The sequence below is a fragment of the Thermobia domestica genome, chromosome 8 (genome assembly GCF_964235325.1).
Source record: "Thermobia domestica chromosome 8, izTheDome1.hap1.1, whole genome shotgun sequence".
NCBI classification, from domain to species: domain Eukaryota; kingdom Metazoa; phylum Arthropoda; class Insecta; order Zygentoma; family Lepismatidae; genus Thermobia; species Thermobia domestica.
The window spans coordinates 27,987,370-28,005,444 of record NC_137461.1 but is presented as its reverse complement, the minus strand read 5'-3'; the positions used below and the strand labels follow the sequence as shown (position 1 = coordinate 28,005,444).

The 18,075-nt window shown below is 36.3% G+C and overlaps 1 protein-coding gene across 9 annotated transcripts in view; it reads right to left on the bottom strand.

Annotated features, from left to right (window-relative positions):
• LOC145692808 (uncharacterized) overlaps nucleotides 1-18,075 on the bottom strand; it is a 150,718-nt gene that overhangs the window by 52,725 nt on the left and 79,918 nt on the right. For 7 of the 9 annotated variants that reach the window (XR_014132643.1, XR_014132644.1, XR_014132645.1 and 4 more), the window contains 3 exons: nucleotides 8,481-8,712; nucleotides 3,955-4,179; nucleotides 1,542-1,652 (listed from right to left, as the gene is read on the bottom strand). Coding sequence is in view for 6 of the 9 variants with exons in the window: in XM_081768301.1 (XP_081624427.1) it covers nucleotides 1,542-1,652; nucleotides 3,955-4,179; nucleotides 8,481-8,712 (568 nt within the window). In the remaining 3 variants the exon portion in view is untranslated. The remainder of the gene's footprint in view (nucleotides 1-1,541; nucleotides 1,653-3,954; nucleotides 4,180-8,480; nucleotides 8,713-18,075) is intronic. The other 2 variants (XM_081768298.1, XM_081768300.1) reach the window with 2 other exon arrangements.

Here is an 18,075-nt window from a genome sequence, read left to right as displayed (position 1 = left end):
CTTATTTTTACTTTACGTATCTTACTTTTAAAAATAGTTTATGATATACTGAATTTAAGTTTTTGGAAACAGTGCTGAAAATGGACCTTCATTGCCATCCGCACAGTTCTAATTTCGAAATCAGTAACTCAGGTCTCAACTATGCCAATGCACATAATATACTGCTATAAATATATTCAGAATTAGAAAAACATATATCATTTGAATCCAACGTACAGATACGACTATAAACCTAAAAGGTAGATGAACTCTCCAACTTGTGAAACGAGTAATACATAGACTAGGTAACACCATTTAGAATCGAGCTGATAGAGATCAATACAAAGGAGCACGCAATGCGCTAATTCTAACTACGTAGTGTTATATCAATCGGAAGGATCAGTTCCCCGCATTCGTTAATGACACAGTTATAATCTTCAATATCTAGACAGTCAAAAATAATTGTTTATTAAACGAGTGACAGGTCCTGACTTTTTTTTTTTTTTTTTTTTAATTCTTTCACGTAGGCGCACAAATATTTAGGCGTCAGAAACTTCTCTTCGGAGATGTTTGACCAGAAGTGCTCTAAAGATGGGTTTTAGGAAGGGGTTGCGTCCATAAGGTTATTTGGGGGGGAGAAAATTGTACATCTGAAGGCTTGCGCTCACGCCCTTGGGTAGGCAGGGCCTGCCCCGCCTTAGACATCGTAAAAATTTAGTGAATGTTTTTCAAAGAATATTTTACAATAGAGAAAGAGGAAAAGCGCAAGTGAACCAAGAACTCTGCTTGCTCAATTGAATAAATAAATAAATAAATGTGGTACCATAATGGCACTTTGTGTGTGTGAATGAATTAAATGGATTTTGATTTAAAAAAAAAAAATCGCGCTGGCAACTGAACTTATGTTCCCTGAGACATACATTTTGTGAAAAAATTATCGTCTACAATATGCATCAAATACAAATCGGTCTTCCGACAGCGATCAATTACCAATCATGTTTCTTCTTTTATTCTTGATACACTGAAAACCCTTAAAAGTGTGTACCTTTCGTCGAACGAAAACGATTCAACGCGTAGCATCGACATTAAACTATCTCAAAGGTTCGATGGTAACAGACAAGCTAACTTATTAACCACAAATTTTATTGATTCTCACGGTTATCAAATATTTCACAAGAACTAACCTCACGTATGGAAAAAGAAAAGACAGGAGTATAATCTGAAGGTGGACTTTGAAAAGTAGGTTATGAGAATTTAAATTAGCTTGATTTGTCTTTTGATACGACACAATCTAATAGCAGGTTTTCGTGTCCACGGCGCAGAACATTTGCGTTTCTAAAATCCTGGAATGGATGAATTAGTTACCTACAGGAAGTAATACATACATTCCTGGAGCATTTAACTATACTAATAAATAAACATTTAAAAGTACAGGATCGAGTGGAAGTACAGGGTTGTGTGCTTGTACACTGGGATGCAGGTAAATGTAGAAATTGGAAGATGGGCGAAGGTTAAAAGGAGACTCACTCTCTTGGTCATGGGACTGTAAATTACGAATTTACCTGCATGCTGAACTGAAAGGGTGTTAGGATTCAAACCCATCGGCTGCGGTAAATGAGCTGCATTCATAGAAGCTGCACTGGGAGTTATCACTGGTGGCTGCTGACAATAAGCTGTTAAAAAAATATAAAATTTTTCAACACTGGAAGAGGCAACACGACAAATACGATATCCACCTAGTTTTCATTATATTTATTCAGTGGTGCTCATACATGCTAAAAGGCAACGAAAAAGTGTAACAAAATCACCGAAAAAAAAAAAAAAAAATTACAAGCATATGACCATAATCTGAGAAAGATTTTGTTTCGGAAAACCAAACGAACACACTTGATTTATAACACATTTTTAAAAAGTGTTCAGAAATTAAGATAGCATGAATATTTGTACTCTAGAAAGAATCAAAAGCTTGATTGTGGACATGGCAGCAAATCAGGCCGTTATCTCCTACTTATTAGGCAGATGCTCCTCTACTTAAGCTTTCTGCGACTTTGTCAAGTTTCTGCATTTGCTACTTCTATCTCTAGAGCCATCTAACAATGCACCTGTTACAATTCTACAGACAATCGTTTATCTTTAAGCTTTACGTCCTACGATTATGCCGGCTAGGCTAAAGGAGACTGTGATGATGAGAATCCGTACGTGAATTTCAATACTGTTTGTTTTCCCGCATACTGTATTATTTTAATGAGCTATAGGAAGGTATCCTCTAGTCACTCTCTTATAACAAAAAACAAATGATACGAAGTTTGCCAGTCACCTTATCAGTGAGTTATAAAAGTTTTCTTAGTAGTACTATTTACACGTACTAAACTATCAACTCATTAAGACAAATGTGTCAACTGCTTTTGTATCCTTCCACTCATGCCACGTCACTCAAATGCTAATGTGATGTTAGCACATTTGTAAAAGTGGATCTTGTACCCTAAACATTTTATATTCTCTTAAAGTCTTGGTCATGAAAGACAACACAGGAGAAAGAACACGTGTACGACATAGAAACGATGAATCTATAGGAAAAGAACAGCGTAGTCAATCCTTAATGTTAAATCTTGGATGTTTCACGACAATAGATGTTTTGAAAAACAGTCTGCTTTTCATTTGTTTCCGGACGAATTCTTCAGTTTTTATTGATTTCATTTCTGAACTTGAAAATGAATACGCTTTTTTTTCTTTTTTTTTTTTTTTTTTCAATCATTCAGACCCTTCAGATTTGACTGTGATAGCCTCAAAACCAGAGATAAAATGGCTGCACTGTATCTTTTACTGCTTTTCAAAGTAGGCCTACAAGTAGTCCTGCTTCATCTACGATACTAAGATACCTGTGGTCCGAGCAATATTTAGTGATTGTATTGTCACCGACCGGCTAAACGGCTATCCTCCTATGTAAAGAGAATCTTCATATATTGAGCCAAATAATACAAAGGACATTTAATAAGTTTCGCACAGAAGGTTATAATATTTTTGTAAGTTGCAATATGATGAAGTTTTAGGTGAGCATACTTCAAAATCATAATAATTGTTGTTTCGTATTATTCACAGGTGAACCACAATTGGCAATGAAGTTGACATCAGGGCCGAACAAAGGTCGGTAATAGAATTCCTATTCAAAACCGGTGATGAATAGCCACATCAATTTATACGAAGTTGCTTTAGGTTTATAGGTATCACACATTGGACCACTAGTATCGAATATTGGTTTAAAAACCCCTAGACTTTCCAGATCATCCCAGAAAGTTATGGGATTAGTGCGGTGTTATTTTCATAGACTTCTCGGAATATGGCTCTACAATTAACAACGAGCATTATTGTTTGTCATTGGAGAAGGTACGACGTGCTCTTCAGAACAAAAGACCGGAGCTAACAAGCCCCTTACAGTCATGATGACAACAGAAATCATAAACATGGGACAGGAAGTCGTTCCTCAGCCTCCCCATAGTTCTGAGTTGGCTCCTTCGGATTTCTTCCTGTTTGGTTATCTGAAGGCCTACATGCAAGGAAAAACATTCCGATAGTGACGAGGCCCTCATTTCTTGTGTGAAACAATGGTGTAAAAGTCAGAAACCTGAATTTTACCAAAGTGCATTTAAGGCATAAAAAGAATGTTGGACGAGATGCGTCACAGCAGATGTTGGCTCCATTCAGTGACATGGTCTTGTAGCCAAAAGAATAATATTATAAACGTCTGTGCAAAACTTACTCAACGCCCCTTGTTAAGTACAAACATTTTGAAAGCCGCAGCCAATAAACCGGTGGTAGTATCACATATATTGTTCACCTACAGGTTTGCACACCAACAGTTAAACCGAATTATTTTCACTACATACGTAAGAAGGTCACTAGATAATATAACCTTATTACTAAGAAAACTATCTTTACCATTACATACTACCTATGAAGTTGTTTTGTATACTTTACCATTGTTCATAGGAGACGGGATCCGCAGTTGCTGCTGCTGTTGAAGAAGAATTTGATGAAGAATATCAGGATGAGGGGAAGTTGCTCGAGGAGACATCACTTGAACGCCACCCTGGAGCTGAAGTTTCAAAATATTGATCAGGATTTCCCGGTGACGATGCTGCATGGCAGAGTTTTGCAGCTGCTGAATCAGATGATGTTGGGTTATCTCACCGCGTCGCAGGCCTTTGGGAGAGAGAGATTAGAAAATAATTAGTTGTCGTTTAAAAGTTTACAAGAAAGAAGAAAAAAAACATGTTATTTATTAAATAAAGTATTCGGAAAATACTCAACAAAAGTTTCCTGTAAAGTACTACTATACAGAGTAGAAACGTGGACGTTACGATTGCAGTGAAAAATTACAGATGCATTCGAAATGGAAGTATGAAAGAAAGGAAAATTAGCTGGCTACAACGAAAATCAATGGCGAAGTGTGGGAAAAGCTGAAAAGAAAGCAACAACACTGGAGATTGTTAAACAGAAAGGAAACTTTTTACGGCATTACACGTAGGGTGTGTCACTGTTAGGAACTGTCAGAAGAAAAACAAGACAATCTGCTAGTAAACAGTATAGTTTTTCTTTTTCTTTTAAGTACACATGAACATTTTGGGCTATATCTTATTAATCATTTGTTTTTCTTTTTTAAGTTTAAGGTCAGATAGTTATGCATCGAGGCTAAGCAAGAACGTGATAATGGAATAATGAAGAAAATGTGAAGAAACAAGAGAACCGCCAGAGCCCCACGCACATGGTGTCTTTCAGTTTTACCTCCCGGCTAGGCTAAAAAGATGACGGAGATGATGGTTGAATGAAGAAAGTGGGAGGAAACGGGAGAACCTGAGAACATCCACACACATGGTGTTGGTCCACCACAAAGTTCACGTAGTTTGAGCAGGGATCGAAGCAGGGACCCCCACACACCAAAGGTGAACGCTCTACCACTGAGCCACTGTGGCCCCAACACATGTTGTTTGTCCACCACAAAGCCCACTTGGCAGAACCTAGGATCGAACTAAGATTTGATTTGAAATTAAATGAAATTTGTCAGTTTAACGTCCTAAGTTTATGCCTGTTAGGCTAAGGAAAACGAACGATTAAGTTAAATGAACGAAGATGGAGAACTAGTAGAATGAGAATGTATGAAGAAACGAGAGTACCCCGAGAAAACTCACGGACACGATGTTGTCTGCCACAAAAAAGATTTGACTTAAGTTAAGAGTCCCTTTCAGAAGAGAAGCTACATGAAACGTAAATCCACAACTTAACATGGGATCCGAACCACATACGCTCCCGCCGGGAATCGAACCCGGGTTTCCCACGCCGAAGGCGCGAACGCTAACTACTTAGCCACGACGCAGCTCAAGGATCGAATCCCGTATTCCAAGCACAAGGATTCTCACACTGCATTAACCATACTGTGCTGTCATCTCGCTAGTATCATACAGAAGAGTCATGAAAGTATACTTCAGGATCAATTTTATTTTAATAAGATCTTAATTATCGTACAGCATCGACTTTTAGGTTTACAATAAAATATTTTTATCCGATTTTCTCGAAAACTACACATGAGGATTTACTAACATATTATTTTACTAGGGTCAATTACTCGCTTCGCTGGGTTACAATAAGAAAAATGAGTAATATGTTCCATTAGTCAGTTATTTCTTACTATTACTGAAGCACTCTCTGATATCGGTCATTTTCAATTTTGTTCTTCTAAGCCTTTTTTCCCCCCAATTAGCTGAGATCAGCTTTATCTCTCCCCTCACTTCCTCTAAGTTTAGGAACTGAATTTGGACCTAACTTCATCGGAAGTGTCACTGTTCATCTCAGTGAGCCAGAAAATTATGGATTCGGCTCTAATATCGCTCATTTTCAATCATTTTTATATATTTTCTCCTTCCCCTCCTCCAAGCTGCAGGGCTGAATTCGATTTAAAAGGCATCGGAAATGTCACTGTTTATCTCAACGATCACGAAAACTATTGATTCGACACTAATATCGGTCATCTTCGATCATTTTTTATATCTCTTTCCTCCCCCTTCCCTACGTTCCACCGTCAAAGTGAAATGATAAAAATTATCCCAGGCTCGACCCTCATCTATGTTCAAACTTTGATCGAGATCAGTCGGGTGCTACAAGAATTAAGTTACAAACATACTTTCAGTTTTATTTAAACAGAAGATAGATTAAGCTCAATGAGATTCACTGGTTGGTACGTGTCCCGTCTTTGGATAAAAGGTTTCCCGTTGAACGCTAATATTGTAAAAATTTAGGAAAATTATTGATATGATGGGAAATGTGGCGGTAAAAAAAAGGTGAAAATAAAGATAGTAAATCTTATGTCCAAACGAAGATATCTACAGTAAGACCGCAGTGCAATGAAGCTTCTGAATTTGTCGTACGTAAAAAAGCTATCAATAAAGACGACTACATTTTTTTAAATCAACGTTTGCTTACACGTAACAGTCTTACTATATCATTGAACATTTTATAGTCTAATCCTGATAAATAGCGGCTAAAACGAAGATTTCTCGATATATATTGTACAACTATGATCAATTAAACCTGGGTAACTCCTCTTTTCGATTGACTATCATAGGAACAGTATTTTATTAAGGTCCCAAAGGAGGGTATATAACATATACAGAAAGTAGATCTATGGCATAAATTTTCCTGGATAGAACACAGACAGCAGAATAATAATAATAATAATAATAATAATAATAATAATAATAAAAGCAACGTCTAAAATGTATTTTTGAACGTAGTTATCACTTAAATCTAGCTATTATTATTATTTGAATATCTAACTTGATAATCCTTTGAATTTCTACTGATGATATAGGATGCTTGAGGGAAGAACTTAGACAAACAGTTCGAAACTAAATCCTGAATTGAATATTCGGACCCCCAAGAATAATGCAAAGGGGAGATGGCGGAAACTTCATAACGGTGATCTGCATAATTTATATCGTATACCTATCCTCAAATTAGCAGATCATGTAACCAAAAAGGAATATAAAGTAGAAACACTTTCAGAATTTTCATTGGAAACCCAAGTGGAAAAGGAACTTTAGGAAGTCCCAGACAACAGTCGAGAGCATAATATTAAGATGAATCTCGGAGAAATAAGGATACAAAGTAGAAACTGGATCTCATTGGCTAAGGACAGAAGTAAATCGAGATTTTTTGTGCGTGGTATTCAACCTTCAGGTTCCACAGGCCATAGAGTAATTGTGTGAGTGAAGTAAGTTAGTGAGTTAGTTAGAATGCATATTTAATATTTAAAAATCATTTTACCTTCCATCCTTATAAATCGATCTGCTAAACATAACTTTTGATGAAACTTTTCGTTATGGAAAATCCTGTAACTCAGATGAAATAACGTTTAAAGTTAAATCTTATACAACTTCATTCTGTTGTCATGATAGAATAATTGCTGAAATATTCCTCTCTTCTACTTAAAAATATAAGACAATCGATGTTACTATTTATACAAGTTTCACATTAAGATTTTTATATTGATATTGCTTGGCTGAGTTAGTGAATGTAGTGATCATCATTTCAATACCTTACTTAAAGTAATTTTAGTGTTACGCGTGACAAGTTGTGAAGCTGAAGCTCTTCAATAATAGCTAGATGTCGAAGGCAATATAATGGGTTGCCGAAATCATTTTAGAATATAACAATCCTTCTATGTAGTAGTGCACCTGAATATTTGTAATCATGCGTCAGTTTATTAGTCAATAAGCTGTTAATTCTTTTAGGATTCCCAAGACTATCATAACTAAGTGCTAACAAAACGTATCTGCATTTAACAATTAATAAATGTTAATTTGTAACCATTAATATATGTTATCTACAGACCGGATGTTTAGGCAGTAAAAACCTTGAAAATAGGCAGGCAAATAGTCACTTAAAATTTTAAAAACGGCAGTAAAATAGGCACTAAAATTAACTCAAAATAATGAAGATAATTAATTAATACAATTAAAAAATAAATTCAAATTATAGATAATGTTCAAAGAATATAGAAATATACTTGATTGTTAATATATTGTTTTACTGTATATATATAAAAACGAAGCTTGACATGTATTCTATGCATATTTGGTGAACACATTCTCTACAGCACTTTATCAGTACACATAACAGTTCAAAGTTTTACGGCATTTTATCATTACAAACAACACTTATATTTCTCGGAAGAGGCAGAATCCTTTCTTGAAATACTAAATTATATATTTTTCCCCAACAGTCTTATTTTGATGAAAATGAATAGAATAGGCAACATTAGGCACTAAAGCAATTATTTTGATAGGGATAGGCGAAATAGGCAAAATAAAATTGGCTTAAATTGAAACTATAACCTCCTTATATAAACTTTAAAACGTTATTTTTTATCGTATTTTTAATATTGAAGAATAGGCATTTTGCCTAATATCCGGTCTCTAGATTACGTTGTTTTTAGCAACTGAATGTACCTCTAAGAATAGCCTGAGCCTCTGGTCTCTGCAACAACTCCCGACTTGGCTGAGCTTGGTTCACCATTGCTTGTAGTTCAGGAGGTAAGGGAGAGAGGCAATGCGGGTTAGGATAACTTCCAGGGGCTAACTGCCCTCCACGATGTTGTTGCTGCTGATGGCCAATCAACTTGTTCAACATCTCCTGCTGTTGCTGCTGCTGTTGTTGTTGTTGTTGTTGTTGTTGTTGCTGCTATACACAAAATTTATTATTATTATTATTTTACAAATTCTTAAAATACAGTCCGCCAGAAAAATGTATACACTGTTTAAGAAAAAAACCTATATCATATTTCTTAACTACACTTAATTATGTTTAAACATGTGTTACAAACTTATAATTACATGGGCGCATGGGGGGATATTCAAAATTAACAAAAAATTGGCTACTTACCAATGAATCCTCCCTTGAAAAATTTAAAGATTTTGATGTTTCGAAACTCTCAGCTGGTTCCTTCCTCAGTGGCAAGGAAAAAAAGGATTAAAACGGAAAGGAGATGAAGGGAATAAAACCAGGAATACATACCACTATAAAAAAAAGTAACGTACAAAAAAGATCCTGAGATGAATAGAGCAGAGTGAAAAAAGAATGAACTGAATAAAAAAGAACGTGGTGTCTATGTTAGGCCACTACTGCCAGATCCAAAGTATGCATCAAAGGTAGGTACCCAAGTTCGATCAATGTTGCCAGCATCAAGGTTCAATGTAGATTTATAAAGAACAATTCTTTAATTTCCCGTTACTCTGCTCTGGTCATCTCAGGACCCTTTTTGTACGTTACTTTTTTATAGTGCTATGTATTCCTGGTTTTACTCCTTTCCGTTTTAATCCTTTTCACCTTGCCACTGAGGAAGAAACCAGCTGAGAGTTCCGAAACGTCAAAATATTTAAATTTTTCAAGGGAGGATTCATTGGTAAGCAGCCAATTTTTTGTTACAAACCTTCAATTAAGTATATGTTTACATTAATGTTCAAAATATTGGCCATTGCTTGGGATGCTCGAGAACCTTCGTCAGAACATTACAGAGGCATGTGTATCGGTCTCCATCAGCGATCGCTCGTCGTTCCGTGCGCCTCAAACTTGTCAACAATGCGTTTGATTGTTAGGCACGTTGGTGATTCAGTACAAAACTCCCCTCTCCATTGACGCTGCTCGAACGTCAAGTGTGCTTCTGCCATTTTCATATCTTACTAACCGTGTTGACAGTACCGACATCTGTTGAACGAAAAACCGTACTACAACGTATTTAAATTTCAGAACAGTTTGTCAATGCCAGTATCCTGATACAGGATGACAAAGAGTGTATACATTTTTCTGACGGACTCTGTATTTGTTTAAAAATAATAGGTGAGTCAACGTTACGAAAAAATTAAATAACAAGAAACAATCTGCTACTAAACAACTATCTCTACAACTATAATCTCCGCTGTGTAATTTTCCGTGTCATGTAAAAATTTTTTTTTTCAAAAATTATAAGAACCTCCTAGTTACTTATGCTGATGAACGTATTTCTCTCAAATTGACTGTTCCTGCACAGGTCGAGATTTTGGATTTGACACACCACAAGTAGTACTTTTCTACGTTTCAGTAACACCTTAACCTTCCAGATATAAATAACCCTTTTCCGTAACCCTAATTTTGAACTCAACCTATCCTATGAGAAATAACAACACTCCATTACCATTTATCCTCATTCTCTGTTGCACTAAATAAGTAGTGAATCCAGTGGACTTCGCGTCTAGTCTCACTCATCGATGTGCACTCATGTCCAAAATGATTGTCGCATGTCTATAACTGTTTTCTTGTAAGAATATAATTCGATAATGATTTTGCAGGGTACTTTTAATACTGATACTATGTGTGTAATCGGGAAATGTATATTTGTGGTAAATTTCATAGGAAAAGAATTATAAATACGAAAATCAGAGTGAGTAAAACAAAATGTTGCTAAATGGACAAGAAAGTTTCAGTTTTGTTTTATTGTTCTTATTTACTGCTCTTTTGATATGAAATTTGCCACATACATGTCTTATCCGATTATACACATAGTATCCGACATTATAAGAAATACTGGGCGAATTCGTTATCAAATTATGTTCCTATAACAACATATTTACAGACATACGACAATAATTTTGGACATGGGTATACAAGGACAAGCCGTTCCACGAAGCCATCTACAGTATGCGGCGAAACGAACAGTACTGATATTGGCGTACGGATGGCGCGCAGGTGCAGCGTGTTTTCAGCTTTGAGCGCCACACGTGTACTCAGTTGTGTGTAGACTAATGAGTGTAGTGTGCAGTTGGTGCGAAGATAATGTTACTCAAAACAGACGAGAAGGTGTTCATTGTCGAGCATTATTTTTGCTCATACGGCGTGTGGCACCGTCTCACTGCAGGATATGAGCACGCACGTCTATTGTATTGCTTTGGAGTGTTAGCTATGTCATACGAAGATGAAGATTTCATCATCAACATATGGTTCTGTGAGGAAAGCCATGTGTACCCTGATCGCTACATCAATCGACAGATGATTATTGCCTCATGTTTGCATGATCTGCGTGGTTTTTGCCACACCAAAATTCGTCGTTACAACAACAACGGATGCAGCAAGACGGAGATACTGCCTACACTGCAAGTGAGTCAGCTGCCCTACTATTCACGAGAGTTTGGATACCGCTTGATTTCCCATGGAACAGATTTACCATAGCCTTTCTATTCCCCTGACCTCACGGCTCCAGATGTCTACATATGGGGATGCTGAAGGAAGTCATTTTACGAACAGATAACCCCCTACCAGTATTCCGGAGTTAAAAGATTCGGTCATTTGGTTTGTCATTCCAACAAACTGTGTTCACTAACATGTTCATCAATCTATAGAATCGCTATGAAAAATTTGTGCGATGTGGTCAACATTTTGAACACATGGGGTACAAGTGAGATTCCTTTTAAATTTACAATATGTGTTGACTAACATTTAGTTGACATTTCTTATGCTTCATTATGTTTTACAACATATAAATACATAAATAAATGTTAATGATGTAATTTCCATACTGTTTGTTGTGCCGCATACTGTACATTATCAACAGCAGGTTAGTAGGAGAGAAATATGTTCCCTGCACACACAAATTCACTACATGACATTAAACGCTCTAATTCCTATTATGAAAATTTTTGAGAAAACATGCAATGTTTTGTACATGGAACTGCCTGTAAAAGCCTGTCAGATTTTGACAGGCATTATACAGGCGCCTGTTTCAGCAAAAACACATGTAAAGAAAATATTACAGGCACATTGTCTTCAGGTGTTATGCATGTCGAAAAAGTATTAAACTTCTGTTGGAAATTTTGCACGGAAACACGCGTTGTGCAGAGCCTGTACATTAAAATGAGAACATGCAATGTACACGTAGTCACTCACATGCAAGTAAATGGAGGGAATATGTGCATGTAAAGTACCTTGAATAAATTGTTGATAACATTCGCAATGCAGCAAGAATGAAAAGTAAAAGGAAGGTGCCTGTTTGTCAACATGTAATATACAGATGTGACATTCGCATTACATGTAAATACCATGTATTAGAGTGTAGCATGGAAAACGCATAATGTAGAATATGTTATTTTACATTTATCATTTTCGTGTACATGCGAAGTGTATAACTCCACTACGTGCAGTGTACAGTCCTGAACTTTTCTGACAGATCTCCTAAATGCTCTGAACTCGGATATGGAACACACTTCTGAGTCAAGCAATTCATTTCTGCGAAAAGACTACAATTACCAATACGAGATTGGTAAAGTACGTATGTCTTTACAGCACTGGATATTGGAGTACTTAAGCTCTACCTTTATCTCAATAAAAGTGCCACTAAGGCATGTCGTCAGTATTTTTCTTCTAAGTATGCGAATAAGTAAATAAATACATAATTATTATAACAGAATAAAACCTTTCAAATGTATCAGACTGGTAACGAACAAAATGCTCTTTATCATCATAAAAATTCGTTCTTCCCGATTTTTTCGAAAACCACACATGAGAACTTACTCAAGCATATTATTTTGTTAACCTTTAAACGCTTATTGGCGCAACCCTGCGTCATGGCTTTAAACCTTCATAGCTCAGCTCCTAATTAAGGCACCAAGATAATTTGGTATCAATGTATTTCCGAAGGATGAAGCTTTCCAAGGGTATGCATTTTATGTATGTGGGGGGTACCACGGCGGAGGGAGAGGAGGTTAAAATTCGTGTTTTTTGTTTTTTTTATAAGTTTTTATTGGAGGACATCCCCCCTAACCCATTGGGGGTACAGTCATAAAAATTAGTATGCGAAACAATGAAGTAGTCCACTACACGCCAATACCCTGCAAAACTAATTGTTGGTTGTGTGTGTGGAATAAGAGAGAGGCATAGTTGACCAATTTTTTTAGTCATTCTTTACTTTTTCCAAATTCTATTTTTTATATATATATTTTTCCGGGTTTTTTCTTTCTTCTTCCTCCACGAATAAAGCGGGAATTGTACAAGTGTTACCTCTTTGGAATCTGTGATCCAAAGCTTTCCAACGATGTATGAATTATGACTCTGCGATAATTAGGGGGGAGGGGTTACTAGGGCTGACGTGGTCTGCAACGGCCCTCGAAAATGATATAAGTACATGGCATTTTTATTAGGAATTTGGTTCTGAATTTTTATCTCGCTTTGTATTGCAGCAATGGCTACCATTTTTGCATATAATTGTCAAAAGTGTATTGCCTACACATGAGCTTCATTTTGTCAGCGTAGGGTGATTGTAAGGGTTGCTAGAGCCTCCCAAATTTTATTTTTTTCATATTTTTTCCGGAGTTTTTCAATTTCTTCTTTTTTTTCTATGAATAAAGCTGGAATTGCACAAGTGTTACCTCGTTGGAATCTATGATCCATAAGTTTTCCGACGATATATGAATCATGCCTCTGTAATAATTAGGGGGGCTCACTAGGAAATGAGTCTACAATTTCGTTAAAATCCCTGGCCGACGCTTAAAGGTTAATCTCAGTTTGATCCATCGATTGATACGTTTTAACTTTGGACAATATTTTAATTAAATAAAATTAAAGTTTTAAAAGTTAATTATAATTATGGGTTATATCTCTTTAACAATACTGCAGCCTCAGGTAGTGTATTTGCTCACGCTCTCGCCTTTGGTGCGAGCGGTCCCAGATTCGATATTTGGTAGAATACTCGGTCGGAAAAGTTCAGGACAGCCACCCTGAGTGAGGTTTTCCCCTCATTCGCACCATGCAAATCCCTGGATGGTATCTAAATATGGCCCCAGACCGCTTTCTCTCTCCCCAATTCCCCGGGTAGTGTGCTCTCCGAGGAACGTCATCCCTCATGCGTGAGAAGCTCACATCCCGAAAGCCAAGAAATCTAACGCCCAATTTTAATTCTTCACAATATTGCGTATACTATCACCTTGCTAATATTATAATGAAACGTTTTATTAATGTACACTTTGGAATCAGTTTCGTCTTAGTAAGTGACATATTTATCATAAAGCATTTTTTAGGTTTACAAAAATCTCAAAAACTACGCACGAGGATTTCACTCACTCTCACACTATTTTGTTCAGATCAATAAGATCTATGAATTTGCATGTCTCATCACATTCCATAAACTATTTTTTCGCTAAACGCTAATAATGTATTGTGGAACATATTTGATAGAAAAAAAAAAAAAAAAAAAAAAACACGGAAAAGAAAGGGGCTATGCTCGGCTGTCCGCAAAGTCAACCAATCTTGTGCATATCTGACATATGCTATCATAAAATGCCTTCTGCTGAAAACACAAATGCTGTCCTCTATGTGTCGGCATGTAAAGGTATTTCACTTTGCTCATCAGAAGGTATGAATGTCCTGTATTTGCTTTTATGGGTACGAACTCCTGATACAATATAGATAATTCACTGTACTTTAATGTGATATATATATATGTGTGTGTGTGTGTGTGTGTGTGTGTGTTATTGAATATGGAAAGTAAAAATTCGACAGAAAGTGCAGTGGTATTTGAATATTCGAAATTAAATTAGAAAAACCATGAAATTAGTGGAATCTTGGTTGGTAGGAGTTTACCATTTCTTCTCACCATCGAGGCTATACCAGCAGTGGACCCACAATTTAACTGGGATCCGCATTATCGTAATGCGTTCAAACTTCAAGGCTCTCCCACCAGGAATCGATGCACAAAAGGCGCGCGCGCTAGTTATTAGACCAGTGGGGAGGGTTGAAATGAGTGAAACTATGTAAAGAGAAAGTGAAATATACACAGAGTGTTTCAAAACAACACCGATAACGTTTGGGAGGTGATTCCTGACACCAAGTTAAGACGAAAAGTATAGACCAATCTGGGTGCATAAATGCTTCCTTAGAGAGAGAGAGAGAGATAGAGCGAGAGAGCGAGAGAGAGAGAGAGAGAGAGAGAGAGAGAGAGAGAGAGAGAGAGAGAGAGAGAGAGAGAGAAAACTTCAAAGGTCCACAGCTCCAAAACTATGAGACTTACCATAGTCAAGACTCCACTTAGAACTAATATGTGTGCTATCCGAAAATACATGTTTCAGAATCCTAAGGTACTCACGCAACAATTTTTATACAGGGAGTTTGGCTATAATCTGAAGTACTCACAAACTACCTCTATAAAAATTGTTGCGGAAGTACTTTAGGATTCTGAAACATAGATATTTGGATAAGGTACATACTAGTTCCTAAGTGAAGTCGTGACTTGACTACGGTAGGTCCCATAGTATTGGAGTCAGTAAGTACGCCAGAAATTTTTACTTGGGGGTGTGTTCAAAATAAAAGGGGGTGTGTGCTCTCAGAATAGTGATATAATTTTTAAACAAACTCAAACAAGAAAACAGTATATTTTGTTATATAACTATTGCAATAATAATAATAATAATAATAATAATAATAATAATAATAATAATAATAATATCAGCTACGTTCAATAAAGTAAGTTCGCACATTTGAGCATTTATTATTATTATTATTATTATTATTATTATTATTATTATTATTATTATTATTATGAAACTAAGTAATAAAGGGAAACCTCTCAAAACGGACATCGGTGGAACACGATTATTTGTCCGTAGATGAGAGGTGTCCCTAAATGGAAGGGTTCTCTCTCATAACACCACTTCACACATATTTATAAAATGGAAGAATAAGAAAGTTTGTCCTCTTATGAAGATGTCCACTATTGAGAGATGCTCGTTAAGAGAGATTTCACTGTATTAGGAATTAACTGCCACTATTTTACCCAGTAATTACACGTGAATTCATTACATACGAATTATTGTAATTATTTTGCAAAATTCTGCTATTATTTCAATTTATTCACCCCCAACAAGTTTTAATGGGTGATATTTTTGCAAAATATTAATTGGGAAAAAATCCGTCGTTCCATGCTGAAATCACATTGGTTTAGTAATTTACACTGTACATAGTTCCAATTTGATTATTTTAACCCTGTTGTTAACGTTACTTGTTGTAATATTATTTGATCTCTTAATCTCCTTTTCTGAACCTTCCTGGCTACGTTATTGGCTCTGAATATCTTTCATAAGAAAATTATTAATTGATTTAGTTGTTTTCCAAAAATCCAGTTTTTCAATTTACAAATATTTTGTATCTTTCTGTTTTTCCTTCTTTAATATACCCTAATTTTAATAATCCCTGGACATAGTGGTCTGGTCTCTTGTAAATAGTTGAAAAGTGGCCAAAAATGGCCAAAAGCACACGCAAATGTGACCAAAATCTCATTATGCCCCTTTTTTCCTTTGTCAATTTCTCCATCACCTTTCTCTTTGTTTGTTGTTTTGTTTCTTCTTTACTTCTTTTTGACCTTCCTCCTTTCTTAGTTTTTCAAAATAAGCTTTGTAGTTACGGTAAGCAGACTTAGCAGATGTAAAAAGCTTCTGAGTAAGTGGAACCAGTTCTGGCCTATTTCCGAATTTCTTCATCCCAGACATTATAATTCGCATTACGAGTTCTCAAAAACGTGAAATATTCAAATTCATCGCCTACCCTTAAGAAGAACTTACAAGAAGCGTAACACAAGACGAACATGATTAACCACACAAACACACACACACAACGTTCAACGGAGCGATAACTATTATAGAAAACTAAAAGATTACAGTATTATGATAGAAGAAAGAATAGACAAAGAAGGGTTCTCAATCCCACCTTGAGAGCTTAAGCATCCACCAACCGTCCACTGTGTTTTAGAAAGAATAAAAGCTGAAGTGAGAATAAAGCTGACTGTTTCACATATGGCAGCAAGTACTGGAGCTTTCAGAAGAGTAATGAGTAACAAGTTTCTGCCTTTTTCCATTTGTTTTTATATTTTTCTTAGAAAACTGCCAGTGCAAAACATAAATCACACGAAAAAGTCACTTTACCTCTCAAAAAAGTAACGTTTAGTGACAAATTTGAAAAGAAGTAACTTTTAGTGACAAACTTTAAAAAAAAGTAAATTTTAGTTAAAAAAGTGACTCGCTATGAGCCCTGTTCCACTCAATGAACTTACGTGAATAAAAAATACACTTTACAAAAAATTAAGCTAGCACCAAATGCGTTGCTGCATAACACTAGACTCAGTCTAAAATATATATATAATTCTTACTTGGATCGATCTCTTCATTTCTAAAAACGTTTTGACTACACCCTTCTAACGTCCGTCCGTTGATACATCACTTGCAGAACAGGCTCGAAACCAGCCACAGAACTTTGGGGGGGCATGAATGTGTTAGGAGGTGCCAAGTCATTAAAAAATCTCTTACAAATATCTAAATTGTGCATTTTGTATTGAGGTCTGAAGGGGACATGAAAAATTAAGGGAGGCTCACCCCCCTATGGTTGCGAGCCTGTTGCAGAGTAGCACTTACCAACTGAATCTGGTATAGGTTTATAACTATATTGTTACATTTTTTCTTATTGAGCAGGAGGTAGGTGAATGACCGCTCAAGACGTTGCCAATTTCAGTCATCTGCATCTATCTGTCTGTCAATATGTTTTCTCGGAAACGATCGCGGAGCCTAGGAGGGTAGGTATGAGCGGGTCTGTTTTGTCAATTGTTTCGATCGGAACACCGCCCGAAACAATGAGGTCATGTGGTTCTCGAAGCCGTACATGAGAACGAGATCGCTTCGTATTTTGAAGTGAAATAAATAAATAAGATTATTGCCGTCTTTCCTAAACGCTAAACCTTTTTTAACTTGATGTAATAAATAACCTATATGATACTGGTTGATACAATTGGATTTGGGGGAGTATTCCTTTTCCATCCAGGGGTGTGTGTAAAGAAATTTGGAGGGGTGTTAGGGGGGTGTTGGGGGGGTGTAGATTACTCCCTGATTGGAGTTATGGACCTTTAAAGTTCATGTTTTTATGTTTTTGGCAGCCTATAACACCGAAAGGAAGCATTTGTGCACCCAGGTTGGTCTATATTTTTTGTCTTATCTTGGTGTCAGGAATCACCTCCCAAACGTTGTAGGTGTTGTTTTGAAA